General features: G+C 69.4%; 5 protein-coding genes across 5 annotated transcripts; 3 read left to right on the plus strand and 2 right to left on the minus strand.

The window, feature by feature from the left end:
• Positions 1-17: 17 nt before the first annotated feature.
• On the minus strand, positions 18-3,597 carry RHOBADRAFT_50496 (uncharacterized protein; the record flags this gene model as incomplete). The annotated part of the gene is made up of 8 exons (XM_018415348.1): positions 18-1,200; positions 1,302-1,542; positions 1,609-1,675; positions 1,760-1,950; positions 2,045-2,970; positions 3,047-3,141; positions 3,255-3,426; positions 3,520-3,597. The coding sequence occupies 8 exons, from the start codon at positions 3,595-3,597 to the stop codon at positions 211-213; spliced, it is 2,760 nt and encodes a 919-aa protein (XP_018274021.1). The 3' UTR covers positions 18-210.
• Positions 3,598-4,144: 547 nt separating this feature from the next.
• RHOBADRAFT_64298 (uncharacterized protein) lies at positions 4,145-5,583 on the plus strand. The gene is made up of 7 exons (XM_018418460.1): positions 4,145-4,194; positions 4,260-4,396; positions 4,522-4,558; positions 4,628-4,727; positions 4,835-4,971; positions 5,038-5,275; positions 5,351-5,583. Exons 1-7 carry the CDS (start codon positions 4,168-4,170, stop codon positions 5,416-5,418), a joined length of 744 nt encoding a protein of 247 aa, XP_018274022.1. The 5' UTR covers positions 4,145-4,167; the 3' UTR covers positions 5,419-5,583.
• A 140-nt stretch (positions 5,584-5,723) lies between these two features.
• On the plus strand, positions 5,724-9,464 carry RHOBADRAFT_50498 (uncharacterized protein; the record flags this gene model as incomplete). Its single annotated transcript, XM_018415349.1, has 6 exons — positions 5,724-7,086; positions 7,184-7,867; positions 7,946-7,999; positions 8,063-8,664; positions 8,736-8,944; positions 9,021-9,464. The coding sequence occupies 6 exons, from the start codon at positions 5,724-5,726 to the stop codon at positions 9,409-9,411; spliced, it is 3,303 nt and encodes a 1,100-aa protein (XP_018274023.1). The 3' UTR covers positions 9,412-9,464.
• A 142-nt stretch (positions 9,465-9,606) lies between these two features.
• On the plus strand, positions 9,607-10,331 carry RHOBADRAFT_2034 (uncharacterized protein; the record flags this gene model as incomplete). Its single annotated transcript, XM_018412541.1, has 4 exons — positions 9,607-9,682; positions 9,791-9,952; positions 10,030-10,217; positions 10,305-10,331. Coding segments are annotated over 4 exons (453 nt in total), but the record flags the coding sequence as incomplete, so codon positions are not given.
• Positions 10,332-10,722: 391 nt separating this feature from the next.
• On the minus strand, positions 10,723-12,768 carry RHOBADRAFT_32568 (uncharacterized protein). The gene is made up of 6 exons (XM_018413043.1): positions 12,742-12,768; positions 12,335-12,464; positions 12,197-12,268; positions 12,088-12,133; positions 11,502-12,019; positions 10,723-11,425 (listed from the first exon to the last, which is right to left on the minus strand). Exons 2-6 carry the CDS (start codon positions 12,461-12,463, stop codon positions 10,778-10,780), a joined length of 1,413 nt encoding a protein of 470 aa, XP_018274025.1. The 5' UTR covers position 12,464; positions 12,742-12,768; the 3' UTR covers positions 10,723-10,777.
• Between the last annotated feature and the right edge of the window lie 253 nt (positions 12,769-13,021).

The following is a 13,021-nucleotide window of genomic DNA, read 5'->3' on the forward strand; positions in this document are numbered from 1 at the left end:
AGTCGTACCTCGTGAAGAACAAAGGCATGACACTGCAAGTACTACACGGAAGAAAGAGAGTGGCCGCGAGCAGGGAGGACGAGTGCCGCCCGCGACGCCGCGGCTCCTCGACGAACAAGACGGCGGCCCGCACCGTCCCTGCCACCCTCACCTCCTCCTCGCCATCGCCCACTGCCGTGAGGTCCGCCTGACGACCCGAGCCAAGCCCCTCTATTTGCCGTCGCCCTCGAACGCGGCAATCCTCGCCGACACCTGGCTCGGCGGCCTGGGCGCCCTCGCGCCCCTCAGCCGGCCCGTGCCCGACGCACGCTTGAGCGACGACGAGCTCGAAAGAGGCTCGTCGGCGGCCGCGGCGGTCGAGCCCGACACGGACGCGGCCGGCGCAGAGCCGAGCGCCGGGACGGCCGGCTCGTCCTGCGAGTCGCCGGCGGTCGCGGCCGAGGCAGGAGCCGCGTCGACAGCCGGAGCCGACGAGGAGGGAGGCGTGAAGGCCTCCTCGGTCGGGCCGTCCGAGGGAGGGACGAAAGCCTCCTCGGTCGGGCCGGTGCTGTCGCCGCCGCCGGCGGCGAGGGTCGACGACGACGAGCCGAGGTGCGCCTCGTGCGCCTCGGACGCCTGCTTGGCCGCGCGCTCGTCTTCTGCGGCGGCCTGATCGGCGTCCGAGGCCGAGACGACGGCGGGCGGCAGCAGCTCGTCGTCCGTGGCCGCCATCGGGCTCGCCGCGAACGCGCCCTCGTGCTCTGGGTGCGCCGCCGGCACGCCGAGCACGCTCGCCTGGGTCTGGACACTGAGCCCGGCTGCGGCGGCGTCGACGGCGCCCTCCTTGTGCCGCTGCTGCAGCTTGAGGACCTCCTCGGCCCGGCCGAGGTCGACGCTCTCCTGCGCGCCGAGGCCGAGCGCGCTGCGGCGCACGCGTTGGTCGATCGGCTTGGTGCGCTGCCTGCGCGGGCGGTAGCGCTCGTCGCGGTGCTTCTTGGCGATGTCGGCGGCGGCGGCGAAGAGGTCGGACGAGGACGAGAGGAGCGTCGAGAGGAAGACGGCGGGGAAGCGGTCGTCGAGGGTGAGGGCCGTCTCGACGCTGGGGCGGAGGAGGGGACGCGAGAGCGACAAGGAGAGTTTGTGGATGTAGGTTGGGAGGGGCTCGGGCGTCGAGGTGGTCGAGATGAGGCGCGTGAGGTGGTCGACGAGGGCATGGAGGACCTGCAACGAGAAGCGGGTCAGTATGGGCTGCAGCAGCAAGAATCTTCCACCCCCCGTGATACGAGTGGGTGAGGGAAATGATGCTGAAGGAGCCTGCTCACCTCGAAGTGCACCTTGGGCAACTTGCCGACCACGTCGGCGACCTTGCCCGCCTCGACCTCGCCCTCGCCGGCCGTCCGACGCGGGTACAGGGCACGCAGCTCGTCGTACGCCGAGTAGGTGACGACCGGGATCTCGAGCTCGAGCAGCCACAGCTTGACGGTCGCGCACAGGACGGGGAGGTCGAACGGCGCGAGGAGAGCGGCGAGGTCCGAGTCGTCGAGGGCGAGCATTGACGGTTTGCTGTGGGTGCGTGAGAGATGGTCAGGGTGTGCCCGAGAGAGACGAGAAAGGCGAGGAGGGACGCACTTGAGGATCGAGCGGAGCGCGTGCTGAGCACCGAGCGGCACCTCGTACAGCCACGCCTTGCGCCGTTCTGCGTGGGCGATCAAGACCGATGAGCATCGTCGTCCTCATAATGAGGAAGAGGACAGTCGAGTAGGCGAGACGCTCGACGCACCAGCGTCCTCGGCGCCCTCGCCCTTCTTCTCGATCTCGCGCAGCAGGATCTCGAGCACAGGCGGTACAGGCCTCGTCTCACGCTCCGAGTTGGTCTCGTCAAACTTGCGCAGGTCGATGCCGAACGTCGCGAGGGCGGGCTCCGAGTAGTGCGACGTGTACAGGACGGGCGACGGCTGGAAAGGGCCGGTGCTGCGGGCGCGAGGGGGCCGAGTGAGCGGCATTCTCTGGGTCCAGCAGCGTCGAGAGGCTGGAGGAAGAGAGAGAGAGAGAGACGTGGACGTACCGCCTGCGCTCGATGAGGCCCTTGAGGTCGTTCTCGGGCCGGGCGAGCTCGAGCGTCTGGCCGACGCGCTCGAGGCTGCCGTCGATGAGCTTGGGGAGCGCCGCGATCGACGCGTGGAATTGCTTGAGGACCGACGCGGCGGCCCGCAGGCGGTCCGACTCGAGGCGCTGGACGTAGCTGAAGTTGGCCGCGAGCGTCTCCTCGAGCGAGAGGCGCAGCGCGTCGAGCTCGGCGACGCCGACCTTGTACTTGTCCTCGGCGGCGGCCACCTCGCGCAGGGCCTTGTCGAGGCGCTCCTCGAGGTTCTGCGGGCCGACGACGGTAGACAGGAGGTTGTTGAGGCGGCGCTTGACCTCGGGCGCACGCTCCTCCCACACCTTGCGCGCCTTGTCGCGTGCCTCCTTGAGCGCCGCCGAGCCCTCGTTCTCGTCGTCGTCGTCGAAGACGCCCTGCCCGGCGCCGACCTTGTCCTCGTCCTCCTCGCGCAGCTTGTCGTCGTCGTCGTCACCGCTCTCCGACTCGTCGCCCTTGGGCACTCGGCGGCGACCGTGCCCGCGCGGCGCCGCGACCGGACGGCGCGTCGAGAAGGCCCTCCCGAGCGCCGAGATGACGCCGGTCGCGCCCTGCGTCGCGGCGGCGGCGGCGGCGGCGGCCGACGCCGGGGCGCCCGTGTCGTCGACCTCGTCGGGGCGAGGCGGCAGCTTTGCCCTCTGGCTGCCGAGCTCGCCTTGGGCGCGCGAGAAGCTCAACTCGTCTTCGAGCTGGGCCGAGACGCGGCACGCGTCGTCGTAGGTCGCCTTGGCCTGCTCGACGGCGGCGCGCTTGCGCTCCCAGGCGGTGAGGGCCGTGTCGACCTGGGCGCGCGACGAGCGCACGCGGCCTGCGTGAGAGGTCGACCAGGTGCTGAAGGGCGTGAGGATGGAGCGCTGCGTCGGGGCGAGACTGCGTCAGCTGCGAGGTCCCGGCGGAGGAGGCGCGAGGGGGGAGGAGGCATGGGCGCACCTGGAGGTCGTCGGCGAGGGCTTGACGAGCCCGCCCTTCGTTGACGCTCTGCGTGAGGAGCGCCTCGAAGCCGATGCGGAGCGAGCCGCCGTCGTCTGGGAGGTGCGGGCAAGTCGGGATGTCCGGGAAGAGGGAGCGAGGTGGGGGAGGAGGAGGACCAGGTGTCAGTGCGCGTGCGCCACGAGGGAGCTGAGAAAGGGCGACTCACCGGCCGCAAAGCCGTCTCTCCTGAGCGCGGGCGGGAACAGGCTGTCGGCAAACGACTCCTCGGCGTCCTTGCGGCGGCGGACCTGGGCGAGGAGCTCGTCCGACTGGATGAGGGAGGCGTCGAGGGCGTCGTACAGGCTAGTGAAGCCGGTGCGGTAGTCGGCGGACCAGAACTGCGGGCGGGAGAGGTGCGTGGGTCAGCTGCGGGGGCTCGAGACGAGGCGGTGCGGGCGGGGAGGAGGAAGAGGAGGAGGAGGGGAGCGCACCGAGTTGCTGAACGTGGGCGGCAGGGTAGGACGGGCGGCCGGCTGCTGCTCTGCAGCAGTCACCTGCGAGTCTGCCATCGCTGCGAGAGGGCGGTAGTGGGTGCAGGAGGAGGAGCGAGCCGTCGTCGTCGTCGTCGTCGCCGGGACAGTCAGTCGGCACCGCCTCGTCGCCTCGGGGAAATTCGTGCGGTGGGCTGTGAGGGCGTGCGAGCTCTCTGTGAGGTGGTCTGGGTCCTTGGAGAGAGGCTACGAGGGCGGAGCTGCTCTGTTGACTCTGCCCTTGCTCCCCCTCGTTTTCATCTCGGCGAACCGAAGGCACCTCTTCTATCGTGCAATCAGACGCACCCTGCAGCTCGAGCACGCTCGCCAGCCGCACCACTCAAGCCCACGCACCAGCAGTGCATGCCCGCCCGCTGCCCGCCCTCTGTCGCCGCCGCCGTCGCCGCGCCCTCGTCCCGCCTGCCCCAGCCTCGCCCTCGCCCTCCTCTCTCTCCCTCTTCCTCGCTCCGACCAGCTCCCGCCTACCAGCGCACCCTCTCCAGCTCGTCCTCGACCACCTCCGCCACCGCCCGCAAGCCCTCGCACCTCGGCCACCTCCGCTCGTCGCCCTCGCTTTTCCCCCACAGATCCTTCTCGTCCTCCCGCGCCATGGCCTCTTGCACCCAGCTCCTCCAGGTGCGCCCCCACCCCTTCCACCAGTCCCTCATCTCGCCCCCGGAGCTGACCAGCCGCACCCACAGGGCATCCTCGACGCCAACGAGACGTACGCCGCCGCGTTCGCCCAGGCCGACCCGGCCCTCCTCAAGAAGCTCGCCGCTGGCCAGAGCCCGAGGATCTTCTGGCTCGGTTGCTCCGACTCGCGCGTCTCGGCAGAGCTGTGCGTCCCCCCTCTCCCTCGAACCTGGGCTCGATACGACCAAGATCGCTTACCCTCTCTCGCACCCCTCCTCCTCGATCGCCCTTGTTCTTCACCTTGATCGTCTCGCTCCTCGACCTCGACAGCGCCACCGGTGTCGCCCCTGGGTCCATCTTTGTTCACGTACGTCGCCGGATCCCTGATCGCCCGCCGTTCGGCACGCGCTGACCTCGTCGCACCGCCTCCTCGCAGCGCAACATCGCCCAGTGCTTCCACAAGGGCGACCTGTCGGCCTCTGCCGCCCTCGCCTACGCCGTGCACGTCCTCAAGGTCGAGGCCATCATCGTCTGCGGTCCGTCAGCACGCCCTCTCGGTCCTCCAGCTCGTCGGCAGCATCAGCTCGCGGACGAGCCGGTGCTTCGACAGGAACAAGTTGACTGACTCGTTCCCTCTCCACAGGCCACACCGGCTGCGGCGGCGTCAGGGCTGGCATGCAGGCGGCCGTCGACTCGTCGGACAAGGCGGCCAAGGGCGAGGAGGAGCCTGCGCCCGAGCCGGGCTCTGTGGCCGACACCATCTCCAAGTGGATCGCGCCCGTCCGTCCGCCTTTCTCTACCTCACCCTGCGCGATCACGGCCGACTGACGGCCCCGACGCCCGCAGATCAAGTCGCTCGCCTCGTCGCAGCTCCCGGCCTGCTCGGCCGCGTCGCGCTCGCCGCTCGACACGCTGTCGCTCGCCGAGCTGACGGACCAGCACGTGCGCGACACGGTCCAGGCCGTGTCCGAGTCGGACATTGTGCGCGCCGCGTGGGACGAGGGGCGCGAGCTGAGCGTTCACGGGTGGGTCTACCACGTCGCGACGGCCAAGCTGAGGGACCTCGACTGCGGGTACAAGGGCGGTGCGTCCCTCGTCCTCTCCTTCTCTCTTCGGCAAGCGAGCGATCTCTGACGAGGCTCCTCTCTTGCACCCGCAGTGGGCGTCCGCGCCGAGTCGCTCTCGCGCCCGGCGACTTACGCCGACAGCGAGCCGCGCGACGACTAGACGCTCGCGCCGCGTCCTTCCTCTTCCTCGCGCTCTCAAGGTCTGTGTAGATAGAAAGGAGGGCGCAGCCGGCTGGCTCTCTGCGAGAGCTCGTCGGCCTGCGCGCGGGCTCCTGCGCCGGTGGGTCTCTCGAGCCGGAATCTCTGCAATATTCGTGCCCCTCTCTCTGAGTCGAGTCCTGTGAGAGCTGTGCACGTCGTCTCGCTCCGTTCTGAGTCCTGCAGCGAGAGAGAAGCGGCGAAGCGATGAGGTCGTCGGCGCGTCCTCGTCGCGGTCCGTCGTCGCCTCGGTTGCCTCTCCTCCTCATGGCCGATCCGCCGGCTGGATCAGTGCCGGCAGCAGCCGGGTCTGTGCAGTCACCACCGCAACCACCGCCCCTGTTCAGCATCTTCGCCCCGCGCCCTCCCTCGACCGCGTCCGTCTCCGCCGGCTCCACCACCTCGCGCCCCGCGCCAGCTCCAGCCGCCGCCGCCGCCGCCGAGCCCAGCGCCAGCTCGATGGCCCGCGGTGCAGCAACGCAGCAGCGCGCCGTGTCGGCCTCGGCGCACAGCGCGACGGGCACCGAGACGCTCAGCCTCGTCGAGGACAGTGGGGCGAGCGATGACGGGCTTTCGGGGCCAGAGGGCGGCGCGAAGCGTGGGAGGAGCGGCAAGGAGAAGGGCAAGGGCAAGGACGGGGCCAAGAAGGCGCGCAGGCCGAGGCGCGCGCAGGACGAGGGCGAGGACGAGGACGACGTCGTCGTGGTCGGCTCGTCGTCCAGGGCGCACAAGAACGGCAAGGGCAAGGCGGCGAGCACGTCGAGCAAGGCCAAGGGCAAGAAGCGCGCTGCGTCGCCGGCCGCCTCCGACTCGGACGACGACGCCGCCGGCAGCTCTGCACCCTCGACGCCTCGCACGCCGGTCAAGCGTCGCTCGACGACCCGCCGCAGCGCCGCCGCCTCGAAACACGACGCCGTCGTCGACCTCACCGAGTCGCCGCCGCGCAAAAAGAAGAAGAAGAAGGGCGACAAGGGCAAGGACAAGCCGGTCGGCGGCGCGAGCGGCATCATTACGGCCGGCCACGCCTTCTCGGACGAGCGTCGCGCCGCGCGCGACAAGGCCAAGAAGCGCGAGGCGCCCGAGGCGAGGTGGCCGACGCAGGAGGAGCACGAGGGCTGCGCGGCGGGCGCTGTCGCGGTCAGTCGCGGCGGCGAGTCGAGCGGCGCGGCGCAAGGTGCGTCGGACGCGAGGTGGGCGCGCCGCGAGGCCAAGGGCAAAGGGCGCGCCATGGACGTCGACGACGAGGACGAGCCTGGCGGCACGTTCCTCGACGACCTGCACGCGGCGCTCGCGGGCCCGCTCGAGCCCAGCACGAGCGCCGCCGCCCCGCTCGCGCCCGTCTACTCGCGCCGCGCCCTCAGCCTCATTCCCGACCTCCTTCCACCTTTTTCCCCTCACTCGCTCCTCGACCGCCTCGCCGCACCCATGCGCAACGCGTCGTCATCGACTTCGAGCCCGTCGACGTTCGTCCGCCCGACCGACCGCGACTACGAGCCGGGCGAGGACGACGTCAAGCTGTGGACGGCCAAGTACGGGCCGCAGAGCGCCGACGAGGTGCTCGGCGACGTGAGCGGGCAAAGCGCGAGGTGGCTCCGAGACTGGCTCGAGGAGCTGAAAGTGCAAGGAGCTGGTGCGTCCTCTCTCTTTCTCTCTTTCCTCCTCCCCCTCTACCGTGTGCCGGCTCTCTCAAGGTAGATGTACTGACGAGCCGTTCGTCGCACCTGCAGCCGGCGATGCCGACGCGGCCAGGCGTCGTCGTCCAATCGCGCGCGGGCTCATCAAGCCCAAGAAGAAGGCCAAGAAGCGCAAGCCGTTCAACGACTTTATCGCCTTGTCCGACGATGAAGACGACGACGCACCCGCCACCTACCCGTCCTCGTCCTACGACGCTCGCGCGTCCGACTTTGGCGACGACGACGACGACGACGACGACCTCCTCCTCCTCCCGTCCTCCTCAGCCTCTCGCCGCGCCGGCTCCGTCTTCCCCAACCTCACCAACCTCATCCTCCTCCACGGCCCACATGGCACGGGCAAGAGCGCCGCCGTTCACGCTGTCGCGAGCGAGCTCAACTTCGAGGTGTTCGAGGTCTTTCCCGGCATGGGTCGGCGCAGCGCTAAGGACCTCGAGCGCTACGTCGGCGACGTCGGCCGCAACCACGTCGTGCTCGGCGGGAGCCCGAGGAAGGGCGGGCAGGGAGGGGCAGCGGGAGGGAGTGTCGCGGCCATGTTCAAGCGGCTGCAGGCCAAGGTCGAGGCCGGGCCTGTCGCGAGTGGGAGCGCGCACGGGGCCAAGGGCAAGGAGAAGGAGAAGGAGACGGGCGCCGAGGTGCGCGACAAGGGCCCGACGCAGTCGCTCATCCTCGTCGACGAGGTCGACGTGCTCTTTCGAGGCGACGAGGACTTTTGGCAAGGTGCGTCGAGCGGTCCTCTTCCTCCTCTTCCTGTCACTACTCGCCGACACTGACCTCTCTCGCAATCTTTGCGCGCAGGCCTCATCTCGCTCGCCCAGCAGTCGCGTCGCCCGATCGTCATGACCTGCACCAGTGCGCTCGGCCCTTTCCCTCGCCTTGTCTCGCTCTCGGGCACTTACACTGTCTCTCGAGCAGACTTCTCCAACGTTCCCTTCGACGAGCTCGGCCTGCAACAGGTCGTCACGTCCGCGACGACCTCTCCCGCCAACTTCCTCTCGTTCGCCGCACCTTCGCCCGATGTCGCCGTCCCCTACCTCCAGCTCGTCGGCCTGCGCGAGGGTCACATCCTCCCCTCCTCGACCGTCGACTCGCTCTACTCGGCCTTCTCGCGCTCGCGCCCGTACCCGGCGTGGCTCACGCAGCAGGAGCCCGGCGAGCGACCCCTCCCGCATCCGCTGTCGAGCATGCCGCTCCCGAGCGACGACCTGCGCAAGGCGCTCATGCAGCTCCAGTTCGAGTGCGCGTGGGGCGTGCCGGGAGCCACGAGCGGCGAGGAGTCGGACGGCGCGCTCGTCGAGGACGAGACCGCGTGGTGCGAGGGGGCGCTGCGCGTGCCAATCAGCGCCGAGGGCGACGACGGCCGGTCGGGCACGCAGGCTGTCTTGAATGGCACGACGGGGGAGTCGGACGGGGCTGGTGGACGGGACGGCAAGGCGCTCGAGCGTGCGGCGCTGGCCGCCGACGCACTTTCTTTCGCCGACGCCCACGTCGCTCGGCGCATCTCGGCACTCATCGAGGTACGTCCCTTGACCTCTCTTCGTATCTGTCTATCGACAAGGCCTGACTGTCGTACCTCGTCGCCGTGCAGGACGAGGAGACGGGCCGCTTCATCACGCCGGGCGACGCCGAGGCGTCCTTCCCGGTGCTCGAGTACGTCCTGCGCGAGGACACGCAGCGCATTCCTTTCGTCGGCGCCGAGCCGGACATGGTGCAGGCGATCGACTCGCTCGCGTTCGGCCTGTGGGAGGGCGTGACTCGCTTCGGTCCTCTCGAGGACGAGGAGCTCGAGTCGAAGCGGTGCGCCCCCACTCTCTCATTATCTCTCGTATCCGTGCGAGTAGAAACGTTGACTGACATGTTCTCGAGCCTGCAGGTCCGACTTTACCTTCCGCCTCGGCCAACTCGTCCACTCGGGCGGCGACAACGCCCTCCTACAGCCGCCCGACCCGATCCTCCCCAGCTCCTCCGTCACGACCGACTACCGCCCCTACCTGCGCAGCATCACCCTCGCCGACGACGACCGCCTCGCCGCCTCGGCGTTCGCGAGCGCTAGCGCCGCCGACGATGGCGGCCCGAGCGAGGTGCACGCGCTCGGCATGGCGGCCTCGCTCGCCGCCGCGGCCGGGCCCGGCGGCGCCGGCGCGCGCAAGCAGCGCAAGTCGGCGCGGCAGAAGGCGCAGAAGGGCGAGCCAATGTACGAGCGCGTGCTTGGGTGGGCGAGCGAGGTCGAGGCCGACTGGCTTCGCGCGAGCGGGTTTGAGTAGCTGAGTGGGGCGCTTGATCTAGCAGACGCAATGGGCTTGTCGACGGTGACTCGCTCTGCCCGCAAGAGACAGAAAGAGAGCTGCAGCGTTGCTTTGCGAGAGCCAGCAACCGGCGGCTCGAGGGGAGGCTGTGATCAGCCCCGGACTGATGAAAGACGCGCCTTCTTCGCCGTCTCTCGTTCGCGCATCTCCACCATGCGCTGTGTCCTGCAGCGAGTCAAGTCTGCGAGCGTCTCTGTCGACGGCGAGGTCATCTCGAGCATCGGGCGAGGTGCGCACCCTCTCCTCTGCTGCTCCCCCCACCTCCTCCTCTTTCCAATCCCTCGAGTCCACCCAGGTCGCCCGATCCAGCCAAGCTTACCTGCCACAAGCCTCACAGGTATCCTCTGCCTGGTTGGCATCGGCGCAGACGACTCGAAGCACGAGGCCGACTGGCTCGCCGGCAAGCTGCTCGCGCTCAAGGTGTTTCCCGAGGACCGCGAGGGCGAGGTGTGGGGCTGGAAGAAGAGCGTCGTCGAGGCAGACTACGAGGTCCTGTGCGGTGCGTCCTCTGGCTCTCTCTCTCTCGTTGTCCCACGTTCGCACCGCCGTCCTGACCTTGCTCTCGCGCGCGCGCAGTCTCGCAGTTCACGCTCCAGGCCAACCTGCGCAAGGGCGCCAAGCCCGACTTTCACGGCGCGTGTCCGCCCGACGTCGCGCGGCAGATGTACGACGACCTGCTCGCCGATTTGCGGCGGCGGTACAAGCCCGAGCGGATCCAGGACGGCCGGTTCCAGGCCATGATGGACGTGCAGCTCGTCAACGACGTGAGCCCTGCCTTCCTCTCTCTCTCTTTCTCGTCCCTCGCACATGCGCATACAGTCGACCTGACGCTCTCGAGCGCGTCACCGCAGGGCCCCGTCACGCTCGTGCTCGACTCGGCGACCGACGCTCCCGCACGACCTGTCGCAAAGGCGCCGCTCACCGAGGAGCAGAAGCGCAAGGCCAAGGACAAGCTCGCTGCGCGGCAGAAGCATCGCGAGCAGCATTCGGCGGCGGCCTCGTCGGCGGCGACGAGCGGCGCGGCGACGCCGGCGAGTGCGGGCGAGGCGAGCGAGGCCAGTGCGGCGTCGAGCACGCCTGCGCTATCGGCCGAGCCGGCGACGTACCTCGAGCAGGACTCGAAGAGCGCGCCGGCGCAAGCGGCGACGGACAGGAGCGAGTCGGAGCTCATCCACGAGGCCTCGGAAAAGTCGCGAGAGCTCGCCGAGCGGTTCAAGGTCGCCATGCTCGAGCCTTTTCCTTAGCTGCTGCGCTCGAGAGACTCGCACTGCAACGACGATAGATCTCTTGCACGAACGTCTACAGAAGAGAGAGACGAGCGGGTCTATGCAAGAAAGTCCTCGACGACGTCGAGCCAGGGCTGGGTCGCATCGACCATGGGCAAGTGGCCTGCGCCCTGGATCTGCTCGAACCTGGCGTCGACGCCGTCGGCCTTGAGCTTGTCGGCGAGGCCCTTGAGCACGCCGGGGAGCGCGCCGTCGCGCTCGCCCGCAACGAGGAGCACCTTCTTGCCGTCGCCGCCCTTGAGCTTGTCGGCGAGCCCGGGCAGGACGTCGTAACCCTGGAGCGCGGCCGCGCCCGCCGCAAAGCCCTCGATCGGCGTCGTCGCGACCATGTCGTGGATGAAGTGGGCCCGGCGCCCGCCGACGTTGAACTCGCTAGTCGCGCCGCTCGGGAACCAGCGCGGGACCGTCACGTCGGCGAGCGGCACCATCGAGCCCTCGTTGCGGGCGAGCGCGATGCGCTCGTTCCATGCGGCGGCGTTGGCGGCGGGCGACGTGGCCTGCGTGTCGCATGCGACGAGGCGGTCGAAGAGGTCCGGGTGGTGCTGCGCGAGGGCGAGCGTCGTGGCGCCGCCTTGCGAGACGCCGATGACGGCGTGGATGGGCGTCGGGATCGAGAGCTTGGCAAGGATGGTGGCGATGTCGCCGGCGAGCACCTCGAGCGTGCAGGGCTTTGGCGGGACCGACGACTGCGGGAACGAGCGGAGTGTCAATACTTTGCGACACCGAGAGAGGGCAGAGCAGAGAGAGCGAGAGGGGGCGCACCTTGCCGTGACCACGTTGATCGTACGTGACGAGGTTGTACTTCTTGCTGAGGCGCGGCAAGGCGCCCTCCCACATCTTCTGGTTGGTCATGAGCGAGTTGACGAACACGAGCCACGGGCTCGCGTCGTCGCGCTTGGCGACGCGGACGTGCAGCGTCACGCCGTCGTCGACCTCGACGTCGTGCTCAGTCTGCTCGGTCTCGGGGAGCGGGACACTGATGGCGCCCATGTCGCCGACGTCGAGCGTGACGAGGAGGCGCGAGACCATGTTGTACGTCGCGGCGACGGCCGTCGCCTCGAGGAGCTGCTGGTCGTCCTTGAGGTGCTCCTTGAGCTCGTCGAGGATCGACTGGGGCACGTTGACACTGAATGTCGATGCGTCGGCGAAGCGCAGGGCGGCGGCCTGGAACGGCGAGAGGACGCCCGGGGCGGCAGGGGTCGGCAGCGGCGTGTACAGGTCGCGGATGATGGTGAGCTGCTGGTTGGTGAGGCCGGCGTCGGTGCCGACATGGGCGTGGTCTGCGAGGCCGAGAGAGCGTCAGGTCCGTGCGGCCGGTGGGCGGTCGGGTGAGCGAGAGGGGACGCACGGATCCACTCGAAGCAGGCCGAATTGCGGGCGGCGACACGAAGGATCTGGGAGGGCGAGGGACGGTCAGTGGCGCGTCCTGCTGCGTATGAAGAGAGGTCGAGGCGCACCATAAGCTCGCGGATGTCGTCGGGGAGCGAGTTGCGGTTGCGCACGGCGCCGAGGAGCGTGTTCCAGCCGTTCTGCGGGAGGACAAGAGGGTCAGTTTGGCCTGCACGGAGACAGAAGAGAGCTGGCGCAGGACGGACGGCGATTTCGGGAGCGTTGAGGAGGGTCTGGTCGAGCGGGGTGAGGCCTCGAGGGCCACGGCGGTCGCGCATGGCGTCGCCGACGACCGAGGTGCCCTTTGCCGGGTTCTTGTACGGGATGCGAGGCATGCTGCGCGGGGCAGGCGGCGGGGTCAGCTTGATGGCGCAAAGGTGGCCGAGTGGGGGCGAGGAAGGCGGCGGGTGGGTGACGACTGGCTGTGGCGCTGTGGGGCGCAGCTCGTCGTGCAGCAGGACTGCCCGCGAGTCTGCCGAGCACCTCGACGGGCACACCAGAGCTGTGGTGGCCGAGGCGACGTCGAGCCGCGGCGGGGAAGGTCGAGAGACGGCGCGAGCGAGGCTGCGCCCAATTCGAGGCGAGAGGCGGAGGGCAAGGGCGGTGTGCTCACCTGATAGAAGGACAGGGAGCTCAGTCGGGAGCAACGGTGGTGGAGCGAGGCGAGAGAGGACGGCGGATCACAGCCGACTTGGCCGCGGCTCGCTTGCTCTCGTCCCGCTACTTCAGCAGAGCACCCAAGCTAGCCTGTGAGCCCGTCTGCTTCCTTTACAGGCCCCCGTCGACCACCTACGCACCTCGCCCGCCGCCTCCTCGCTTACCCTCCCTCCTCGCCCCCACCTCGTCCTTCGTCCTCGTCCTTCTCCCGGCACACCTCGCCCTCGTCCTGCACC

Source organism: Rhodotorula graminis, assembly GCF_001329695.1.
Source record: "Rhodotorula graminis WP1 unplaced genomic scaffold RHOBAscaffold_1, whole genome shotgun sequence".
Taxonomy (NCBI): Eukaryota; Fungi; Basidiomycota; class Microbotryomycetes; order Sporidiobolales; family Sporidiobolaceae; genus Rhodotorula; species Rhodotorula graminis.